General features: G+C 43.7%; 1 protein-coding gene across 2 annotated transcripts in view; it reads left to right on the top strand.

The window, feature by feature from the left end:
- The window catches only part of UGGT2 (UDP-glucose glycoprotein glucosyltransferase 2), a 135634-nt gene that overhangs the window by 88438 nt on the left and 23462 nt on the right, over positions 1-23734 (top strand). For both annotated transcript variants that reach the window (XM_077343895.1, XM_077343894.1), the window contains 6 exons: positions 878-1009; positions 8959-9086; positions 10564-10659; positions 11687-11789; positions 13021-13100; positions 16628-16817. In XM_077343895.1, coding sequence (XP_077200010.1) covers positions 878-1009; positions 8959-9086; positions 10564-10659; positions 11687-11789; positions 13021-13100; positions 16628-16817 — 729 coding nt within the window. The remainder of the gene's footprint in view (positions 1-877; positions 1010-8958; positions 9087-10563; positions 10660-11686; positions 11790-13020; positions 13101-16627; positions 16818-23734) is intronic.

Below are 23734 nucleotides of genomic sequence, written 5' to 3'. Positions count from 1 at the left end.
GGAAGGCCTGGAGGATCATTGTCCATGGGGTCGCGATGGGTCGGACACGACTTCGCACATAACAACAACAAAACATTTATCAGATGATATGACCATATACGGCCATGTTGACCCCTCCCAAAATGGCCAGTGATGGGCCTGGAGGGTTGGAAAGGGGAGGGGCTCCGGGTGGTCGTGTACACAGTTATGCTTCCCAACCATATTCTGCATGATCCCATTCTTCAGGCTTCGAGAAACCCCAGAAGTCCACAAAGTAACTTCCTGCTGTGGACTATGTGGAGATTATGTACTTGGACATTCTCTGATCAGACACATCTGCTAACACAAAAGGAAGTACCATTTCAAGAACATGACACATAAGTGTAATTGTTTACCTGAAAACGTTGGGTTTTTTAATGTGAGGGAATATTATAACAAAAAACATCTAGAAAGTATTAAAGACTTCTGCCTGTTCTCTCCCCCTTTCCCTTATTTCCAGTAAGATATGTGTGTGTGCGTATGCTGGAGAATATGTACTTTCCTTCCAGAGACTTGTACATAATACATGAATATGCCGACACATAAAGACATGCACAAACTTTGAGTGAGGTTTGGAATGGGGGGGGGGGGATGTAGCCCAAATTAGCAAACTTCTCTCTTCTTTGAATCTAACAAGAAAGCTTTTTGCCAAAACTTTATTTTCCTTAATGTGCCTGAGTGCTAATGGCTCCATGTAGCTTCCATCTAAGCCAGGTTTCTCTTTACCATGTGCCTCCTGTGTTGGTTCACTATGAGATTTTTGGTTCACCATGAGATCCAGTGTTCTTTTGGGGAGACAGTTTTTAGGTATCCTTTTCTTTAGTTTTCCTGAATGCCCTCTGTATTCTCTCTCCTCCAGGGCATGGCTGATGATGCTTTTGAAAAGAAGTACAACACACTGGGCGTGGATTCCATTCGAGCTCACCGGATCTTTTGTCATGAGGTTCTTAAGCTGCTACCTGGGCAAATGGCTGTCATTAGTAATGGGAGGGTAAGTTTTGCAAAATTTTTAATTTGTTATTTACAATCCGCCTTCCTCACTGAGACTCGAGGTGGATTACGTAGTGTAAGTCAACAGGATGGGACATGCAATGGACACTGCAGTAGAGGCTGGCTTGCAGAAGTCTGAAAACAAATAGAAATCTCAGGGACAGTGGAACCAAAGCATGAGTGTTTAAACATGATCCTTTAAGCGGTGCAGAGACTACCTAGTCTGGAGTAGGGTTGGGCGCTTCGGCCTCCAAAGTGACCGTTAGTGCCTGAAGCAGCCAGCACCCGTGGCTGCGCTGCCCCTCCCCCCACCCTGTGCCACGGCTTTGGGCACGAACAGCCGCTTTGACAGCCAAAGCTCCCAACACTAGTCTGGAGCTGTGATGAAACTACCTAGACCAGTGGTCCCCAACCCCTGGTCCGGGGACCGGTACCGGGCTGTGGATCAGTTGGTACCGGGGCCACGGCTCCTCCTCGTCCTCCTCCCCAGCTACTGCCTTGGGGGCTGCCCTGCCACTCTGCTGCCGGCTCACCTTTGGTGCTCTCCAACGGCCAACATGGCTGGGGTTCCCCCTTGGCATGGCACTGCGCAGCTGCTGCTGGCAGCGCCCCCCAGCGGATGGCGGGAAGTCAGGGGCGCCAGCAGGAAAGCAAGTAGAGCAGGGGCTCAGGCGGTGGTGACGTCCCTCGGCAAAAGATTACCTCCCCCGGGCCTCAGTAAAATTGTCAAGCGTTAACCGGTCCCCAGTGATAAAAAAGTTGGGGACCACTGACCTAGACCAAGGGTGGCCAAACAGTGGCTTACCAGAAGTACATTGACTACAATTGCCATGGCTCATGGAAACTGATGAGCCACAGTCTTGGCCACCCATGATCTAGACTGCACAGTATTATAGGCCACAATCCTTACTCCTTTACCAGTGCAGCTTTTGGACCACTTCATTACAGTATAGTCCTGTTTATATCTGTCTCAGAAGTCCTCTTGAACAATTCCATTTTCCACAGTTTCACTTCCCATTGTATTGCTGAATCCCAATTCCCCTGGTTCACAATTCTTATGCGCAGTTTAGGTCGTCCTTTGTAACTCCAATGGAGAAATACCAATTGTCTCTCTGTTCAGAAAATGCCCAGCATTCAGTACAGAGATGCCTTGAAAGAAGGCCTTTAAAATCACAGTCTGGGATCTCTCCCTGTTCTTCTTCCTGGATTATGGTTTGGTTTTGGATAGTGACAAAGAACTGAGGGAGCACATGCCAAAATCTCTGCTCCTCTCTGGCTCCTGGATGCTGTTCTCAGTCCTTCAGAACAGCATAATTTCTTGGATCAGGAGACCAAATGCTTGCGTACTCCTCCAAGGGTCAGAACCAGAGGAACCCTACCTTGTGACAGAGAAGCAGGCTCTAATTTGGGCAGACTGGTTCACAGTCCCTTGATGTCTTTAGCCAGCTGGATTGAATACCTCTGTTCACAACAGAATAATCTAGTTGTTGGGCAAAGAATTGCTACAATTCTAAGTCAGGATTGTCATCGGATATGAGCCTTGCAGCTTAACTGAAGAAGGAGAGGGGGCTCAGGTCATCCAGCCTAAAAGACACAGGTTGCTCTTGATTTGTGCTTCTCATGAATTTTTCAGCAGGATCAAGAAAGCTGTATTAAGGGTGCTTTTACTCTAGCCACTTAGTCTGGGATAGACACAAGGTGTTCATGGTGGAATTAGGTAGGGTTACCAGGACCCACCTGGTTACCAGTGGGGAGTGGAGAAAAAGAGTTACCAGTTCCAGAGTGGAAAGCTCCTGGAGATTAGCGGGTGGGGCCTGGGGAGGACAGGGACCTCTGTGGGCTACAGTGCCAGAATCCAGCCTCCAATGCAGTGGTTCTCAACTTGGGGGTTGGGACCCCTTTGGGGGTTGATCAACCCTTTCACAATGGTCGCGGCAGGGCCCTTCTCTCTAAGGGGGACCCAAAGTGGCCGGCATCGCTCCTCTTCCATTTCATCCATACAACAGCCTTGCGGAGTAGATTGAGATAGAGCGTTCATTTATCTGGAGCAGCAGAAAATAGTGAGATTAGCATGGTGGAACAAGAGGCAGAACTGAACTGAGAAACCCCGGGGAAAAAACAGTTTATATACAATCATGAACAATGGATCTTCCCGCCATTGGTCAGTTTCGGTTTAATTTCTGTGAAATAACGCTTGCATACAGGAACTGTATTCAAGGGTTGTGGCATTAGGAAAGTTGAGAAAACCACTGCTCCAAAGCATCCATTTTCTCCAGGGGAACTGATCTGTATAATCTGGAGATGTGCTATAATTCTGGAAGTTCCCAGGCCTCACTTGGAGGCTGGCATCCCTACATCCAGATGGCATTGCCTGCCATTGCGCTGTTCTGTTCCGTGTTTCGTTAGGTCTGGTTGTTTTGGTAACATTAATAACAATGGAAGTGTTGAACAAGGGCGAATTGCCACAAGGCTCCTGGGATTTAAATTTTCTTCTGTTTCTCAGTCTGCTTCTTCTTCATCTGTCTGTCTGGTACATTCATTATCAGCTCTTCACCCGAGTATCTTGGTACTAGGGATGCCAGACACCCCCCACCCCTCCCATCCCAGTGGTGGCAGGAGTCCTTCGGTTTTGGGTGCTCCTCTCCACCACTGGCCAGCATTCCCCCCATAACAGACAAGAAGCCAGAAATAAACGTGACGCACCTACATCACCTGGAAGTGCTCCCCCCTGGAGGGAACAATGCTCAGGCTTTGGGAAAATGCTATGGTAGAAGGTCATCCTACCATAGAGGTTTGGCCCACATACTGGAGCAGGGGTAGTCAAACTGCGGCCCTCCAGATGTCCATGGACTACAATTCCCAGGAGCCCCTGCCAGCATTCACTGGCAGGGGCTCATGGGAATTGTTGTCCATGGACATCTGGAGGGCCACAGTTTGACTACCCCTGAACTAGAGGGTCATGCCTGTATCACTTCTGGGTGACATAGGCATGTTGCCTTTATTTCCAGCTTCTTCCTTGTCTGCTCCCAGTAAGTTCGACCCCAGCCCTCGCTAGCTAGTCCGACAGACCTGGCAACCCTGCTTGGCACACTGCTCCCTTTCCCATGTGTCCTTTCCGCAATCCTGGGCAGTAGATGGGCAAGGAGTGGCTGGCCCAGGATCACTCAGTAAGCTTTAGGACAGAGTGTGTCTTCCAGGACCTAGTCTGACACTCTAACCAATACTTTATGCTGTCTGCCAAGCTGTGTACGCTGGCCCCTGCATTTGTGAACATGTCCTTAATCAGTTGTCAAGGGGTGACCGTGGCTTTAATTATGCTTTTGCCTACACAGCCAGAGAGATTCATTAATTTCTTTCTCATGAGAGTATAATTGTGCAATTGTGATCTAAATGCATACAAAAGGAAATTAATGAGCCATCCTTTTTGATTGCAGACCTAGAAGTTGTAATTAAATTTCCCCCAACCCAGAATTTATTGGCATCCAGGAATGCCTGGGTTGCTATTTGTAGAACTGCCAGCATCCAGGTAGGGCCCGGAGATCTTGTCACATTACAATGGGATAGACAGCTTGGTGTGGTGGTTAAGAGTGGCGGCCTCTAATCTGGAGAACCGTGTTTGATTTCCCCACTCCTCCATATGCAGCCAGCTGGGTGAACTTGGTTCAGTCACAGTTCTCTGAACTCACTCAGCCTCATCTATATCACAGGGTGTCTGTTGTAGGGAGAGGAAGGCTAGGCAATTGTAAGCTGTTTTGAGGCACATGAGGCCTGCTGGGTCACAGGGTGTCTGTTGTTGGGAGCGGAGTGGAAGGTGATTGTAAGCTGCTTTGAGACTCCTTCAGGTAGTGAAAAGCTGGGTGCAAAAAACAGGTCTTCTTCCTTTCTTCTTCTAGACTAAAGTGGAGAAAGTGGAGAAAGTGGCTGATTTATAGGGTGAACTCTTTACAATTTACTGAGCTCTCCCCCAGATCTCCTAGATTTTCCCAAACCAGAGCTGGCAACCCTAGCTGTATAAAACAGAAATAATTAAATAGAATTTCCCTATCTTCATCAGAGCAATCACAAAGGCAGACGCAGAAAGGAAGAAGGGAGTGTGAGGAGTTAATGGGAAAGGTGGAAGGTTACTTATCTCTCCAGCCCCCATCATCTAACTGGGGGCTAATACTAGCACAGTTGCTGGGCTAGGTAGTATCTTCAGTCCACATTTGTATTCCTCCCTGTCTTAAACCAACTTGAGGCTCTGGGGAGAATGATACAAGCCCTGAGAAGAAGGCACTTCAGTGGGGCTGGGCACTTGGAAGGACAGGAATGTTCAGAATAAGTTCAGCACAGATTAATGAAAGGGCTACTAGGCCACACTTCTAAACACCCCTTTGCCAGTTCGGTGAGGCTTGCTGCTGAGTAAGTATTTCGGATCAGCCCTGGTGTGATTGGCACTGTGAAATTCTTATGGGGAATATTGTGCAGTACTAAGTTCCATGTGGAGGAGGCATGCCAGCCTCCAAGTGGGACCAGGGGAACCGGCAGAATTACAGCTTCTCTCCAGACTACAAAGATCAGTTCCCCTTGTGAAAATGGATGCCTTGGAGTGACATTGTGGCTGGGTGGCCACTGAGGTCTCTGTCCTCCTTCGGTGCTGTCCAAATCTCAAAGAGTTTCCCAACCTGGATCTGGTCAACCTCATGTGGAGTCATGGAGCTATTTTTCTAAATCTGCTTCTGGCTGACAGTAGAAGAATAACACATACGTGCTAACGGGCATTAATGTGGAAAGGACTTTGCTTAATTATGCCTGAGAAAAGTCAATTGGTTGTTTGGTGAATAAGCTTTTCACCCCCTGAGCAAGGGGCAAAGTTCATAAAATTAATAATTGAAGGTTATGAAGCAATTCAAGGTTTCTCTGCTGCATTCTCCAGAGAGATCTCTGGCTTAAAGTGCAGTTGTTGTTTTATTGAATCTGAGTTATTTGTATTCTGTCCCACAGCCTTAAATGTTCTGGACGTGGCAAATCACTGAAAATGGTGAAAGTTAGTTCTGTCACAAGTAGGCAGAGCTTGCAATTTGCAAAGGGTTTGAAGCCTTAGAGCCTTTAGCATCATGTCTTAGTTACCAGCTCTATGATTATCAGAGTATTTTAGGAGATTAACTTGCTTTGCTAAATTCTAGGACTGTCCAATACAAAAGCACGGCTGTGGTGACTGATAAGGTGGCCAGAAGAAAGGTATGGCTGCGGAACTGGGGCCTGCATCTCGGACCCCGATTTTGAGAAACCACTAATATTCTTTGTGGAATATAATAATAATAGATTGTAATGAGCAGTTTGCAAGTAAGTGGGGCTGAGCGAACCCTGAGAGAACTGTGACTAGCTCGAGGTTACCCAGCATGCCTTATGGGGAGGAGTGGGAAATCCAACCCAGCTGTCTAGATAAGGTGATTTTATCTCTCTGAGGGGATCTACAAAACTTATAAACCTCAGGGGCAGTTTGTCAAGCAGTAGAGCTTGTGTGCAGTGACTTGTCACCATTACTGATAATGGTTTTTCTCTGAGGTTTTTGGTGAGTTCTCATATTAGTGTGAGAGAGAAGGGTTGAAAGTGTAGCACTGCTGATTGTTGAAGCTTATAACTTGGTGTGTTACTTGATGACTTAACTACTCTACTGTGTTTTAACTTAGGAGATCAGGGTCTGAGAGATAGGCGGCTGAAACCATGCAGGGAGATCACAAAAAGGCTAGCCTCAGCCATGTTGCTTGCTATTCTGTGCTTGTGCCTCAGTGGGTTCTTCCATGGATATGGGGATGGTGAAACCAACATTCTTGCAAGCTTCTAACATCTGTGGCACTGTTTCTTTTAGTTCAACTTTTCAAGGAAGGAATTAGGGGTGTGCGCTTCGGTTTGGCAGCCGAGGTGGCCAGTGCTGTGGATAGGAGGGGCAGTAGCGGTGCGCCAGCCGGTGGCCGCACACAAGCGCAAAGCTCTTCGTGCCGTGGCGCTGGCCTCCTAAGTGCCGCTTTGGGCTTCGGTGATTACTTAGGTGGCCGAGAAGGAATATGGCCACAATAAACACTTTTAGATACTGTGTAATGATCTTGCTCTCTTGATTGTACCGTCCTAAATACCTTTCTGATAGAATCATTGCTTATTCTATCAATCGTTTTACATTGCCTTGTTTTCTCTGGAATTTTCTTTGTACAGTCTTTCTAGATATTTCTGTTCTGTTTGACTTTCTAGCTTGAAGTGTGATTAGGGAGGGGAGTTGTAGTTATTCACTATAGAAAAAAGTGTGTCCAAAAACAAGCACAGAAAGATGTGTATGTGCACGGAACCAGCATTCAAACTGGTCCAGAATTCAGCAGCACAAGTTCTTACCGGGGCTCAATGGAGAGCATATATTGTACCAATGCTCTCCCAGCTGCACTGGCTCCAGATTGGAGACCAAATCAGATTCAAAGTTTTGGTTTTAACATTTAAGGTCCACACCAAAAAGGAGAAAATATCCTGACTCAAGTCAAGAACCCCCTTTGGAGAATGGCTGGCTCCTCTAGGACACTCACTGAACACTGGAAGTGCTCATCTGTACCAGGGCCTGCTTTAGAAACATAAAAGGGCGCAAAGAATTTTATCTGGCCATAGAATTGATTAAGGTCCTTAGTGTCCTACATAGTTAACATTATATCACTGTATGTAAAGGAGCCACCTGTATATTTAACATTTCTGTTCCTGTATTTTATGTATGCTACTTTATTTGTTTCTTTGTTTATTTATTTCTGGACATTAATAAAGGCAGTGATGCTGCTTTGGAGGGTAGACTGAGTATGGCATTATATCCTGCTTTGGAGGGTAGACTGGGTATCGCATTATATCCTGCTTTGGAGGGCAGACGTTATATCCTGCTGAGGGCCCTCCCCTCCCCAAACCTTGCCTTCTCCAGGATGCCCCCCCCCCAAATCTCCAGGGATTTCTCCATTCAGAGTTGGCATCCTTTTCTTTAATGCAGATAAATTGTTGAAGGAAAGTGATGTGTTCTTATTAGTGTCATGGCCCCGTCTCCAGAGGGTGCCTCTGCACCACTGCCTGAGCTCATTCTGCCAGCTAAATTTCAGTGCACTGTCTTCCTAGTCATGTTTTTCTTGTTGTTTTCATTCAGAAACTGCATAACGGTTTCTCTCTCTCCCCCCTAAGGGGGGGGGGGGGGCAATGAGCCCCTGTTTTTTATTGTGATACTTGTGTTATTTAGAAATTGGATGAGGGTTTGTTTTTCCAGGACAGGGGTAACAAGCCCCTAGAGGTCCTGCTGTACACACAAAAGTCACTTTAGTATTTCAGGTCTCAGTTTTTGTCTGCGTTTTTGAAAACTCCTTATTTCTGGCCCATCCATTGAAGCAATGTTTCTCAACTTTTTTGAGAAACCCCTGAAACATTCTTCGGGGATGAAAAAAAAGCCAGAAGTGGCCCAATTGTGCTGAATACGGTTGAAAAGCATAGCTGTGTACCTGCCCACCCAGGGCCCCCTATCCCCCTCTAGGCCCATTGGGGGGGGGGTGCTGACATGACCATATGTGGTCATATTACCCAATAAATGTTTGACACATTTTAAAAATATATTAAAAATAGCAAAACTACCACCCATTCAAGAAATGCCAGAGTTTCATGAAACCCTGGTTGAGAAAGCCTGTATTAAAGTGCAGTATGGCCAGGGGCGCATGGCGAAGACTTTCCTATAGAATCGCCGAGGGTCGGACACGACTGAACGGATGACATCATAATCGCTTGTTCGTGGGTTGCTGGGATCATTGATGTAGTTCAAGATTCTGTTGCCTCTCTTGTCCATGTCATCATTCTAGCTTTAAAGAGCACAGTGAAGTTCAGTCCTTTTAAAAAGCAGGATGTAGCTTTTTTTAAAAAATGCGAGACCTGTCACCCTCTTGATTTTTTTTTTGTTTGTTTGGAAAGGTAATTGGCCCTTTACATGAAAATGAATTCCATACAAAAGATTTCGACTTGCTGGAGAAGGTGACATTAAGCTCTGCGGCCATGAAGATTAAGATCCTTGTCAAGGGAATGGGCCTTGGCAGAAAACGGTAACATTTCCGGAGTTTATATGTTAAAATATCTTTATGTCATTTTACTGAACCTCGCCATGTCCCTCTCGCTAGCCCAGAGCGCTACAACTTTCAGAATTCATCCCTTCATATTCAGATCAATGTGACCCTTGCATCTGGGTTTTAAAATCCATCGTTTGAACATGAACGCTGCGAAAGGGAAAACAGAATAAATCTGTCTGTATTAGGAAGGTTAATATTTTAAGAGCCCATATATCTTTTTTTTAATGAATCTGATAGTCAGATGAAAGGGGAAAGTATCTCAGACCAGAAGAGCTTTTTGCACAGTACAATTTATATCTTTGGTAGAAATCGTATTTTAGGCGTGTATTGTATTTCTGTCAAAAAATAATAAATCACTGGCTTACACGACCATAACAAAAACAAAAAATATTAAAACCAGGAGAGTCAGATCAATGTGTTAAACTACTTAATTCCCAATGTGGTACAAGAGAATAGTCTTTATTTTTGTTTTCTTTGGGTGGCCTTGGTGTGTTTTCCTCAAGAGGAGGGGAAATGATACATGGACTAGGGTTGTGTGTGGCGGCATCCGAATCGGCTGCTCCAGGCCGCCACAGGCAGCACCACACTCCCCCCCCCTGCAGTGCGGCACTGGCTGCAGTGGTCTGGAGTGGCCGATTCGGACACCGCCGTGCACAACCCTAGTACAGACTAACTTTGCCATGTTTCGATAATAAAAAAAGAAAGGAATGTAACGTGTTGTGCTTTCTGTGACTTGGATGCTGATTTAAAGCCGTTCAAGAGCTGGTGGCTAAGAAACAGCTCATTAATGGCTGTAACAGGATATTTAATGGCTGATAAGCAGTTTCTTGCAGTTCCAGTTAGAAATGACCTTACACCCCCTTCCATGTCCATTGCAGTCAATGGGGCTAGAATGGTGTAACATTGCTTAGAATGGTTCTTTTGTCCACCTCATGCCTGTATGAATAGGGTGGGTGATACGCCTCAAGTAAGACAATTAAAAATCTTTGACTGCTTGTGTTCATCCAGCTCAGAAGAGGTTATTAAATTGCAGACTGCCCCTGGTGCTGATAATAGGAGAGGAAGTCAGTTTTGCTTCCTCAGTTAGTATAAGATCTGCAGTGTTGAATTTCTGAAGCAAAAGCTGGTGATGAAAACACATTTTTTTTTGAGAATCCAAATACTTTTTGATAGCTTCAACCGATGCAATTTGCTTATTGCTGAAATAGACAAGCACAGTTAACGTGGAATACAGGCCGATAAATCTTCCAAAGAGTAATACACATTTTTTAATAAGTTTCCCAAACTCGCTGTCGCTGTTCAAATTCTTGTTTCCTAATCTTTTAAAGTACATTGATACTATTGGGAGTTTAAACCTTCCTTCATATTTTTAGCCATTTAAACCCCTGGAGAATATTGTGATATTGTGGTATTTGAAGTGCTGAATAATAAATGGTGGTTTTTCCCCCTTTAGTGGCAGCCAGTTAGTAATGAAAGTGGATTCACTCCTTTCTTCATTGCCGAAAATGGAGGTCCGTCAAGATGTTGAATTTCTCAAAGAGCAACTCAGGTTAAAAGACGCTTAAGAAGTTTGTTTTGTTTAAGTCAGAATGCATTTGTGGCTTTATGATGCGTTAGTATATCCAAGTGTCAAAACCTCGAGAAAATTGTCTAGTGTTTGATTTACAGACAAATACATGGTAAATATTAGGCAGGCAGCAAGCAGCTCTCCCCATTTAAAGTGATTTACTGCAGCCTCAGGTGCCTGACTTTGCCCACCAGATACTTTCTTTTGTCAGGCAGTAGCCTTTATTAGCAAAAACAGATGTTCAATATGATGCAGCGTACAACCACAATATTTTCTTGAGTAATCTGAAATATGGAAAAACTAAAATGTGCCATCGTAAGAGAGCCTAGAAATGCAGCTAAATGTAAAGGGGAGGATTAAATACTTTCAGAAACAGACCCTCACAGATTTTCTAAGACTTCATTGGCTAAATTCTTCCTGACTGACCATAAATGTCCTTCATTCTCACGTTGTGATGAGACTCCAGTTATACGTGCTGATCCAGAATACGTATTTTGAAATAATGCAAAAGTGGACAAAGTTTGTATTCTGCAGTGGTTTGTATTCTGTAGTTGGACAAAGTGGACAAAGTTTGTATTCTGTAGTTCCCCAGCATAGCATCACCAAATGTTTTTTTAAGGTTGTTGTGGCCAGGGGGGCTTTTTCTAGCAGGGTTTCTTTCTGGCCACTGAAGGTCTCATTAAAATAATATTTTTGGGGTAGCTGTCACCACAGTGTTGGTGATATTTTCTCTCATTCTTCTTTCTCGTATGCATTTTTTAACATTACCCATATCCTCTAAACTTGGGGTGCCCCTGTGGGTGCCTTTGGCTCTGCCTTCTACGGTGGCCATTTTGTGGCAGGCCCTTGCCTGTGTGGCAGCCATTTTATGATTGTACCCACCATTCTGTGTCAGAATTTCAAAGGCGCCCACAGGCAGGAAAAGGTTCGAGACCCCTGTTGTAGATGTATCTTCAAATCGCACACGACCTTTTCCACGTTAGTGTCTGAATTTCTTTTCCTTCTGCAGTGTGCTGAAAATAGATCCGCAGCAAAACGAACCGTTCTTGGATGTTGTTGGTATTGTGGATCCAGTGTCACGAGAAGCACAGAAGCTGTCACACTTATTAATTGTGAGTTTTATTGGTTTCTTGTATGCAAATGCAACTTTGTGATAATCGTTCAGTTAATTTAGCAAGTATGGACTGTTAGAAGACATTCGATTGCTATTTTCAAGGTATGAGCTAGATGTATAAATCGTTGGGGGATCTGGATTATAATCCATGCTGAGCCACAAAACGTGGTGGGTGACTTTGGGTCTGCCACATGCTCTCTTGGGGGGTGACCTGCCTTGCAGACTAGTTCCTTGAGTCATTTGAGGGAAGGATAGGCAGCAAATGTGGCCCACGAAATATATTTAGTAGAGTATGTATTTAAAATTGATTGCCTCACTGGAAAGCTACTGTATAAAGTTAGGGCTTTTCTAAAGTTAGGGCTTTTCTATTTATGAGTGTTTTCACAACTGATAACACTTAATAGTGTCTGACAAATATACATCACATGCTTCTACTGAGTATCTCCTCTCCCCTCAAATCCTCGAACCAGAGCTGGAAAGTTCACCTCAGAGATGGAGGAGGGGACAGGACTACTGGGTAGGGAAAGGCGGGATATTAAAAAACAGCTCCTTCTCTTCTACTGTGCCTTCTAATCTCTGTGTGCAACCATAAATCCTGGTCACGGAGGGGGGAGTTATTCACCCTTCCTTATTTATAGCAAATTTTTCTCAGACACATAATCCCTGGAAACTTGGTCCTTCCCCTCCCCCTAGTGTTGCCCTCTGACCTCAGTAGCTGACTTGTGATCTCCAAAGGGTGTTGTTGCCCACCACTCAAGCGGGAAGTTCAGAAAAATCAAGATAATCGGGATAGCTACTCTGCCTACTCTACCTTTAGCTGCTAAAGAGGACACTGTACAATAGCAAGTAAAAAATCACCCCGCCTTTCAGAAGCAAGAAGAACTTTAGATCTCCTTCATTTTTCATTGTTGGGTGACTTGACTAGCAAACCTCTTCCCCCCAGCAGAGGGAGGAAAAAAACAGTGTTAGTTTTACCTGCTTAAACCCAAGCGGCCATGTATGCTCATAAACTGTCAACTTCATAAAAGGGAGGGGAGGTAATTGTGTAAATGTTTCTAAGCCACTAACCGTAAAGTTTAGTAAGCCATTTAAATATATGGCTCACTTTCTGGGTACTTCATTTGACACAAAATATAAAAGAGCTTATCCCAGGAAGAGTGTTTGTATGTTTAGAGCTGGCGATAGTCCACAGAAAAAACTTTTTTCAATGCAAGCAATGTTTCTGTTAGGTTCTTGGTCAAGTTGTCAACTTGAGGGTGAAGCTGTTCATGAACTGTAGAACCAAGCTGTCAGAAGCACCTTTGAACAGGTAAGTAGGAGGCTATTTTTTTTTGTTAAATATGTAATGTAATATTAAATACATCTTGAAGTACTAGCCTTATCTGTAGGATGGACACTTTCCTAGACCCTTCCAAAATTTGGGAATCAACATTGCTCTCATGACCCTGAAGTACCTGGTCCTCACATTCTCCGTATTTTGCACAGGTGAGTTTCTGCTTTTTCTGTGTCTCACAAAGACTTAGCCTTCCAGTCTTGTCAAGTACCCACACATTAGCACCCTGTTGTCTGTTCTCTGAATCCTAAAAAAAAATGTACACATTATATGCATACTAGCTGCAAAGCCCGTTCATAAGAACAGGCTTTGAAAGGGCCCCCCAGGCCCATGTGGGCCGGCGGCAGAGCAGCCGAGTTCCTAAGGCCTGGCAAGTGGTGGGCCGTAGGAAAGGGAACTCCCACCCCCTCCGCACCGCGTCCACTTCCCTGTAGCCTCTGTGCGGCAGCGGAAGCCCTTGACCGGTTGTAGAGAAGAGATCTCCCCCCCCCCCCGCTGCTGCATCCGCTTATCTGGGGCCTGGCAAGTGCACGGGTGGAGCGGCGGAGATTGGCCCTATTCTAACTCGGAAAGCCGGACTCGCTTCTCCCTGAGGCCGGTTTCACAAATATAAAGAGGAACCATGGATAAGGATGGGCAAAATGCCATCAAGTCATAGCCCACTTATGGTGACCCCCTACAGGGTTTTCAAGGTAAGAGACGTTCAGAGGCGGTTAACCATTGCTTGTCACTGTGTAGCAGCCCTGGATTTCCTCCATCATCTCCCATCCAAGTCTTAACCAGGGCCAACTCTGCTTAGATTTCAAGAGCTGAAATCCAGCTCCTGGAAACCTTTACAACCTATTAAAAAGATGCACAGCAGAAATACAGGAATTCTCCATTGGAGGGGTGTATATATAGCCTTACTGGTGTATTCAAGCAAAATGGTCCTTTGATCAAAGTATGTCCTCACGGTAAGAAAGCTCATAATTAGAAACGCTTATCGTAGCTAATAGCATCACCATTTATTTGTCATTTTTGCTGTATTGGCTTTTTACTTTGTAACCAACAGCCAGGAAACCTGTTCCTTTTACCAAACTAATTAGATCATTTGTTACAATATTATGAATTTCTGTGACTGGTATTTTGCTTTCTCCCAGGCATAAAATGGAATTTGGGCAGGAAATTAATCATTATCTGCTTCGTGTTTGTGACAGGGCAGTGGACTTGCCCATGGAATGCGTCAGTCGCATTTTGCTACATCCTGAAATGCTGTTCTACATTTAGGGGGGTAGTGATGATTGCTGCATTTATAGCATATGACTATGAATAGAATGTTTTGTGGAGGATTAGGCTGGTAGTTATTGCACATGATTCAGATCTGGGTTAGAAGTCCTACAAAGGCTGAGATTTTTTTAAAAAGAGCCTTGAAAGAAACTAGAATATGACTAAGCATGCAGTGTTAACATAAAGAATATAATATATATATTCAATTAGACTTTCCTGTGTAAAATTAAATATATATGACATTCTTTATATTAGGACTGTGTGCTTAGCCACATTCTTGTTTCATTTTTCCATTTCAACCTTTTAGGTTAACTTTCTCATGCAGGGCAGTTTGCTTTCCTCCTTTTTTGGTTGCATTCAGAACTCAGACTCAGAAAACCTTTATTGGCCTGCACAAACACAATCCAGGGAAACAAACTAGATTTAAAAAGATTACGTTCCCGCTCTTGCATACATGTTATTATTTGGAACATGTTTCCAAGGGCATCGGCTACCCTGGCAAGTTTAATGGGATCCTTTTCTGAAAACGTTAATTTGAGGATGAGGGATTTAGGATTGATTTTGGAATTTAAATCCCTCAGATATGACTGGATTGAAGCTCTTTGGGGAGAGGAGACTGGACACTTCAACATAATATGTGGTAGTGTGTCCGGGACTTTACAGCCATGTAGACAAAGTCTTTGGGGCAAGGGAATCTGATGGAATCTTCCCCAGGACACACTTGAGGGAAAGGAGTTGACTCTGGCAAGGAGGCATTCAGAACGGTTATAAAACCTTTGTCTAAGGCAGGGGTAGTCAAACTGCGGCCCTCCAGATGTCCATGGACTACAATTCCCAGGAGCCCCTGCCAGCGAATGCTGGCAGGGGCTCCTGGGAATTGTAGTCCATGGACATCTGGAGGGCCGCAGTTTGACTACCCCTGGTCTAAGGGACCAAAAAAGCTCCTCCCAAATTTTGTAAGTGAAGGGCTCAAGACTTCACAGATAGTGTTGTTACAAGCAGGGTCCCACAAGGAATTTGTGGGATGGGAGCATCCCATTCCCCCTCCAAATTATCCAGTTTTGCTATCTATGATTGCTCTTGTACAAGTAATATATTTTTTGTTTACTACAAAATATTTGTTTTCAGTGTTCGTTTTTTCATTCCTCCCAGAAAGCAAAAACTAAAATGCACATGCAAAAGAAGCATAGGGTGCAGCTATTCCCAGCTCTTTCTCTTATTTTAGTGTAGAGCAGCCTTTCTCAACTTTTTTTACCATTAAGAAACCCCTGAAACATTCTTCAACCTTTGAGAAATCCCAGACAATTGTGCAATTGTGCAGAATATACTTAGGACGCATAGCTGTGTAAATGCTCACCTGGGGCCCCACCCCTTCCCACCCCCTCCAGGCCCATCATTGGTGATTTTAGGAAGGCGGGGAGCAGATCAACATAACCATATATGGTCATATCTGTTCCATTTAATATTTCTGGTAAGGGCTTGGAGGAGGAGCATGTCTCATGGCTTTAGCGCCACTCAGAGTGGCTGTCCCACCCCTGAGTGCCTCCTCCTCCAACTGGCTTGCCTGTCTGTCCAGCAGCCGGCCTTCCATTCCCCACCCCTGACCACCTCCTCCTCCTTCCACTTCCCTCCGAGACTTGGGGGCTGCAGATCCCTGCTGCATAAAAGCTGCCCCTACCATTGAGTTCCATAACAGCTGCCTGCAGCCTTTCCAGGTCCTGGGGGGGAAGGAGAGGCCGTCTGCAGAGTTCTTCCACTCCACTCCCCTAATCTATTGCCCCTTGTATTCCTGAATGCAATGGGCTTGGCCCCTAGTCATCTGATAAATGTCTTAACAAATTTAAGAAATATATTAAAAATATAATTTAACTCCCACCCATTTGGGAAACCCTTCCAGGGCTGTCAAGGAAGCCTGTTATTGAGTATATTTATCATCTTGCTTGTACAAAAGAAGCACATTTCTAATTTTACTTTTCATAAATATGTCAGCTAATGCAACTATATTTGCTAGCAAACTAAAAATTATGTATTTTATGTTAAAGTAATACAGTTAATTTAAGATTGATAAGAAAATGCATACATTTCATTCCAATTTTTGCCAGGAATGAAACTAGGAGGGAATTGTTCTATAGTTTCAAAATTTCTAGAAGTTGTTCATTGCTAGATACAAATTTTTGCAGCTTCTCATTTTTCACTCTTGTCTAACACCTGCCTTCTTGTTTTATTTCTGTTCACAGTTTTTATCGTTTTGTTTTGGAGCCAGAACTCACGTCTGGGGCCGATAATGTCTTTCCTCGTGCACCTGGAGCAAACTTCTTAGAAATGCCTGAATCCCCTCTTCTGACTCTAAACATGATCACTCCTGAAAGCTGGATTGTTGAAGCCGTGAACAGTTCTTATGACCTTGATAATATTCATTTAAAAGAGGTACGTATTCGTAACTGAACAAATTGGTAGGAATTGTGAAGTACAACTCAGCAAATTTGTGAACTTTTCAATACTGTTTTTTAAATCTTTAACTGTTCCAAGGGATCAAAATGTAAAACTAATTAAGTACAATATGTTTAATTATGAGGCCTTATGAAAAGGATTCTTGTCCTGGATGCTTGGCTGATCTTGCGTTGAGCAGGGGGTTGGACTAGGTGGCCTGTATGGCCCCTTCCAATTCTATGATTCTGTGATTCTAAGACGGGTAGTCAAACTGCGGCCCTCCAGATGCTGGCAGGGTCTCATGGGGGTTGTAGTCCATGGACATCTGGATGGCCACAGTTTGACTACCCCTGTTCTAAGAAACAGAAGGTATTTGAATCTATACTACCCAATTGAGCCCAAAAATAAGTGTTAAAAGCCGCAAATATTTTTATTCAAAAACTCCTTTAATATGCCCATAGTCTTGCACAATCGGCATGGATATGGAAATCTGGGACTGCTTTTCTTTGTCCGTCAACTTCCCTTCCTCCTCACACAGTATAGATTGTTTTTGCTGCACCATCACCATCCCATTTCAAGAGGTGCTATAAGACCTGTAAGTTATGCTATTTATGAGAAAAAAAAATCACAGGGAGGGGAATTTCCATTGCCTCTCACCGGACCCCACTTCCTTTCCCCTTCCTTGCATCGCCTCCTGCCTGTCACCACTACCTTCTTTTTCTTCCCCCTAACCTCCCATCACTTCTGCCTTCTCCACACTGCCTTTTTTTCTCTCCTGCCATGGCTATCGCCCCCACCTCTCGCCTGCTTCTTACTTGCAAAAAAAAACTCCTGGTTGTAAGGGATTCTTATGCAATTAGTCTAGTTTATTTGATACAACACTATGACCATCTACAAACATGCACATACATGGCTTCTCTACATGCCTCCCCCCCCCCCCCGGGTTGTTTATTAATGGTTGTGTTTTTTTTTCCTGAAGTTCTTCCTCCTTTGTACCTGATCCCACTATGGAGATTCTTTTGATCCTTACCTCGAGGTCACAATCAGAATTAGACATATGATGCAGAAATGATGTATTGCCTTTCCTTGTGTTACTGACAACATTGCACTGATGACCATTTTGGGGCAAGAGACTTGTAAGAACAGAGAAGCATTCGGATTCTAACTCTCCAGTATATTTAGATCTAGTAGGCTAGCAAGATCAGGTTCTTACCCCAACCCAGTTTATTTTAGAAATCCAATAAATGAGAGCAGACTCTAGCCTTGTAGACATCATGGGTAATGTTGGGGTGTGCTGTCACTTTGCACTAAGCTTAACTAGGTTGGCGGCAGTTCAGTTCACTGCCGTATTCTTCCTGGGGCCCAAACACCAGGGACCAGCATTGCTTTTGCATTTATTAAAAACTAATTATCAGCTTTATCCAAACTATGTGGATGAAGATAAGTTTTAAATATGAACTACTATAATAGAATTGTGCTGCATTTGCATTTATAGCTAGTAAAGGGATGGAGAAGGAAAGGAAGTCTATTGTAGTTTGGATGAAGACTGAGGATCTGATATAATTACCACACACCAGGGCTTTGTAGTTACTGCAGAGTGTAATTATTTTTCTTCCCTGCGATTAAATGAAAGCTTCAGTTTGGGCGCTGTTGACTACTATTCTCCAACTTTTATTTTTATTCTTATTTTTATCTTGTAACCCACCATGAGCCGGCACTGTCAGGAGTGGCAGGAAATAAATTAAAATAATAATTATAATAGTAACTTCTGTGACTACTAAAATTTAGTGCCAATTCCTTTCCCAAATTGCCCTGACTGCAAAAGAGTTCTCTGTGTCAAAAATCCTGAGGAAAGGTAAAGACTTTCATTAGCAGTTTGAACAGTTGTCAGAAACTGAAGGACAGCGCTTCAATTTTACTCTTGGTTTACTCTACACCAGCCTTTTTAAACTGTGGAAGAACCCCTGAAATTTTTTCCGGGCTTCAAGGAGCCCTGGAAGAGGTGTCAGCTGGCCACGCCTCCCTGCCGTGACCCCCAGATGTGACACTGCCAGAGGTGAGGTCACCACCCACGTTAATAGGCAAGCTCGAGAAGGACCAGGAGGGGGAGAAAGGAGGTGTTTTAAAGCAGAAACCACAAGATAACCCCCCCGTGCAGAAACCACAAGATAGCTCAGGAGCGGAAGAGGGAGAGCAATGGAAGTAGCTGGTCTTGGGGCTTGAGTCCATTAAGGCAGGAGGGGAAAGGCTGTGGGTCTCTTCCAGAGTTCCTGTAGACTCCCAGGGGTCCACGGATCCTTGGCTGGAAATCTTTGCTCTGTGCTCTGAAGGTCAAGTTAGATATGACATGACAGAGCCTATATACAATTCATAGTAGCCCCACAGCAGCCTAATAGCCCAGATTAGTCCTTAAGCTCAAGTGAGCTCGAAATTTGAGTCAGCCATGAGTAGTATCACCAAGGAAGATTGACTTTGCTATACAAAGACAGGCAATGGCAAACTAGCTCTGCCACCTCTTATCATCTCTTCCCTTGAAAACCCCATGGTTCTGCGGTTGCCAGGCATCTGTTGCAACTTGATGATGTACAATATTATTGGTGGTGGTGGTAGTAGCTATACATGGCTACTTTGAATTGGGGGGAGGACCTTCCGCCTTGTGGGAGGAAATAGGCACCTAACTCAAACCTCTCTTTTTCTTACTCATATTTAAGTACAGAATAGGAAGGGGTGCTATTTAACTGCTGGAAAGACATATGGAGAAAGTTTAAACACAATAACCCTTCCAATAACCCTTCTATTCCGTATATTCAAATCAGCTTCATGGGCTGCTAATTAGGATTTCAAAAGCTGCTCAAGATGGTAATCACAGATACTGTCGAAAAGAAAACGAATCAGAGCCTGCTGCGAGCCCTGTCTTTTTAAATAACTTCTGTTGGAAATTTTAAAACATAATATAAAAGATAATAATAGAAAAAAAGAAAAAAAAGGAGAAAAAAAGGCTTCCAATTTTGTGTAAGACAAATATGGATCAAATTACTTACGAGTTACACTATCTTTAACCCTCCCCCCGCTCCAGAGGAGCGGGAGGAATAAAGGAATAAGGGCAAGTGGGGAGGAGTTAGGGCGGGCCCTGTCCGGGATAAAAACTCGGAGGGCCCAATCAGGAGCCGCAAAGCGGCTCCTGATTGGGTCCTCCGAGTGTCACTCGAGGGCCAAGCAGCCAATGGGGAGCCGCGCAAAGCGCGGCTCCCCGTTGGCTGGTTGGCCCAGCCTTGCCTGGGCCGGCCAGGGAGTTGCCGCTCAGAGGAAGAAGCCTTCCCCAGCGGTAAGTCCTCCGGCCGGCTTCCCCTCGCCCAGGGAGCCTTCTGCCGGGCCCTGGGGCAGGCTCGCCTGCCCTTGGGCCCGCCAGAAGGCCACAAAGCCCACTCCCGAAGGCCCGAGCCTTCTGCCAGGCCCTGGAGCAGCCGAGACTGCTCCTAGGCCTGGCAGTAGGCCGCGGAGCCCACCGCCCCTGTCCCGAGCCTTCTGCCAGGCCCTGGAGCAGCCGAGACTGCTCCTAGGCCTGGCAGTAGGCCCCGGAGCCCACCGCCCCCATCCCGAGCCTTCTGCCAGGCCCTGGAGCAACCGAGCCTGCTCCTAGGCATGGCAGTTGGCCGCGGAGCCCATCGCCCCTGTCCTGATCCTTCTGCCAGGCCCTGGAGCAGCCGAGACTGCTCCTAGGCCTGGCAGTAGGCCGCAGAGCCCACCGCCCCCGTCCGGAGCCTTCTGCCGGGCCCTGGGGCAGCCGAGACTGCTCCTAGGCCCAGCAGTAGGCCTCAAAGCCTGCCGCCGCCTTCCCGAGCCTTCTGCCGGGCCCTGGAGGAGCCGAACCTGCCCCTGGGCCCAGCAGAAGGTCCCAAGGCCACCTACCTTCCTCTGTTCCTCCCTTCCTCCCAGCATTCTCTTTGCCCTTTCCTTCCTCCCAGCATTCCCTTTGCACTTTCCTTCCCTTCCTCCCAGCATTCACTTTCTTTTTCCCTTTCTCCCTTCCTCCCTCTCTTCCATCTGCCTCTTTCTGGCTACCTGTTTCTCTCCGTCTTCTTCTGTCTCTATCTTCCTCCCTTTCTTTCTGTCTTTCTGTCTCTCTCTTTTTCCTCCTTCCTTCGCCCCATCCCTCCACCCACCCATCATGCTAGGGCCCGCTGTATTTTGCCCACAGCGGGCTTAATATCTAGTGATTATATAAGAACCAACTCTTCTTCTGTATAAAAGAAATAACATCTCTTTCTTCCTGTAAGTTCATATTCCCCCCCCCCCCCCCCAGTCTTCAAAACCATACACCATCAGTACATCTTCCCCCATATCATACAAAAACTCTGGAAGAGGTTTCCAATTAACAACAAATACAGATGTTGCCTTTTCTCCAATTAAGGAAGTGACTTTGGCCATCTCTGTCAATTCCATTGTTTTTATCAACCATTCTTCCACTGTGGATGATATCAAACTTTTCCATTCCTGAGCATATAGCAATCTCACTACCATAGTCATATATAACTAGAAAGTTCGGTGTCTTTGTTCCAGTTCTTTATCCATTAATCCCAAATTAAAAGTCTCTGGTTTCCTTTGTATATTAGTCTTTAAAATCTCCTTGATTAATGCTTGGATTTGTGTCCAATATTTTTATCCTTTTTGTGTGTCCACCATAAATGTTAAAAATATCTCTTCATGTTGTTCATATTTCCAGCATACATTCAAAGTATTTTTATACATTTTGTGTAACCTCTCAGTTGACAAATACCAACAATACATCATTTTGTACAAGTTCTGCTTAATTTATGTAAATTTAAGACCCTTCGACCACCTATTTTCCCATTGTTCCATTTGTATGTTATGCCCCAGATTTGTAGATGGATTTGTCGTACATTCTTTTACTTGTTCTTCCTCTATCTCAAATTTCAATAAGAGTTTATACATCCTGGCAGTAATATATTAATCATTTGTACAAATTCAGTCTTGGATTATTCAAAATGTGAGCTTTTTAATCTGCTTTAAAACCTTTCTAATAATTGTGCATAGAAAAATTATTGACAGGTATAGCCTTCTGTTACCAGATCTTACCTTGTTTTCATTTTACATTCCCTATGAGGGAAATCTAGTATATCGCAATGTTAGCCACTTTTCTTTCAATATCATTTCTTGCCTGTAGAACGCTTCCTGTGTTCAAATCCACAAAAGTGTTTTCAAACATAACCTTAGTTTATATTTATTCTGTATTCTCAATGATCTTCAAAGTCTCTATTAAGTTTAGCTTTGTCATACCACAAATAGCCATCCTATCCATACCCCAAATAGTGGACTAAATCCAATAACCTCCTGTTTTTCAACATGACCTACTCTTTCATCCAAACCAGACAACAGGCTAAGAAATACAATTTCAAATCATGTAACCCACTTTTGTCCTTTGTATCTTATAGTATCTTAAATTGAAATCTTTCTGCCATTGTTTGAACGGTACATCCAAAATAAAATCTTATATCTCTATACAATATTTCCTAAAACTAAAATAAACAAGAGAGGTGATAACAGGGTATATACAAGACAGCTCCATTTCTTCTTCTTCTTTTTTTGTCTTCAGATATAAATTACCCAAAGATTGATATATCAAATATTTTGTATCCTTTTTCCTAAAATGAGTCTTTAGTTGAATTTTCAAATTTTATTACAGCTATTGCAAGCTGTAACAAAACACTATAAAACATTAAACTTAATAAAAATTAATGGTTAGGGTCTTTAGTAAGCACAGAATCTCTTCTGAAATAATGTCTTTTTCAAATAACAAAAAAATTCTTCTGTTATGATGAGCATTTGCTCCATTTATATTCCTAAAAATTGGTAGTCCATATTTAGGCCTGAAGTTACTTCAAGTCCATACTTGAGTAATCCTCATTGGTCTCATCCATTTATTGCCTTGAATGTTGTGAGTCTTGCATGTCCTCTTCCTGGCTCTCTTTCATTTCCTCTTTAAATTTTACTAGGAATTCTCTAGCCTTTTGGGCAGAATTCAGTTTAAGTTTCTGCTTTCTAAACATGTGACACACCTTTGAATTTGTTCTAGTGAAAGGAAATATTATTCTATTTTAATTTTTCAGTTAGTCTTTCGTTTATGTAAAATTCTTGTAGGTATTCCTTGTAATACAATTACGCCAGTATTATCTGTCTTTATCCTTGTATTGAAGCATTGTTGCAAAACTTGATCTCTTTTCTTCTTTTTTAGAAAATGTACTAGAACATCCTTTGGGACATCTTTTTTTAGCAAATCTTGAATTTATTCTATAAATACCAATTTCCAAATCTACCTTTTCTTTTTTCATACTCCCAAAATTTGCCAATGCCCCAATAATTCTTTCTCTGATGTTTTATTAGAGGTCTCTGTTATGAACCTAAACCTTAAACAGCGTTGTTTTCATTTTAATTCCATTAAGTCAAAATTGTCCCATTTCCCTTTCCAAATCTTTATGGCTTCTGTCATAGTTCAAGATTTTGTATTTGATCATTAATTTGAGTCACCTACCCATTATTTTCAATGTAGAGATATCAGATATTTTAAACTTTTCTTTCAATATCTTCATAGTATCTTCTTTACAACCTTTCATTTCACTCTGAGTTTTTTTATTTATTTATTTTCATATTTATATATAACCACACTCTATTCGGACTCGCAGTGGTTTACAATAAAACAATAAAAACTAGTCAAATCCCCTAAAACCCCTTAAAATATAACAATTAAACATTGATATTAACATTAAAAGATGGCGTTTCAGAGTCCTTAACCCCCTTACCCCCCAACTTCTCCCACTGGGGCCGAGAACTTTCTTTCATTTTGTGAGTTTCTCATGTATATGCTGACCCATCTGGTCAAATATTTCTTGTAACAG

The sequence above is a fragment of the Paroedura picta genome, chromosome 6 (genome assembly GCF_049243985.1).
Source record: "Paroedura picta isolate Pp20150507F chromosome 6, Ppicta_v3.0, whole genome shotgun sequence".
Classification (NCBI taxonomy): domain Eukaryota; kingdom Metazoa; phylum Chordata; class Lepidosauria; order Squamata; family Gekkonidae; genus Paroedura; species Paroedura picta.
Note: the sequence above shows the minus strand (reverse complement) of the source record. Positions and strands in the feature narration are given on the sequence as shown.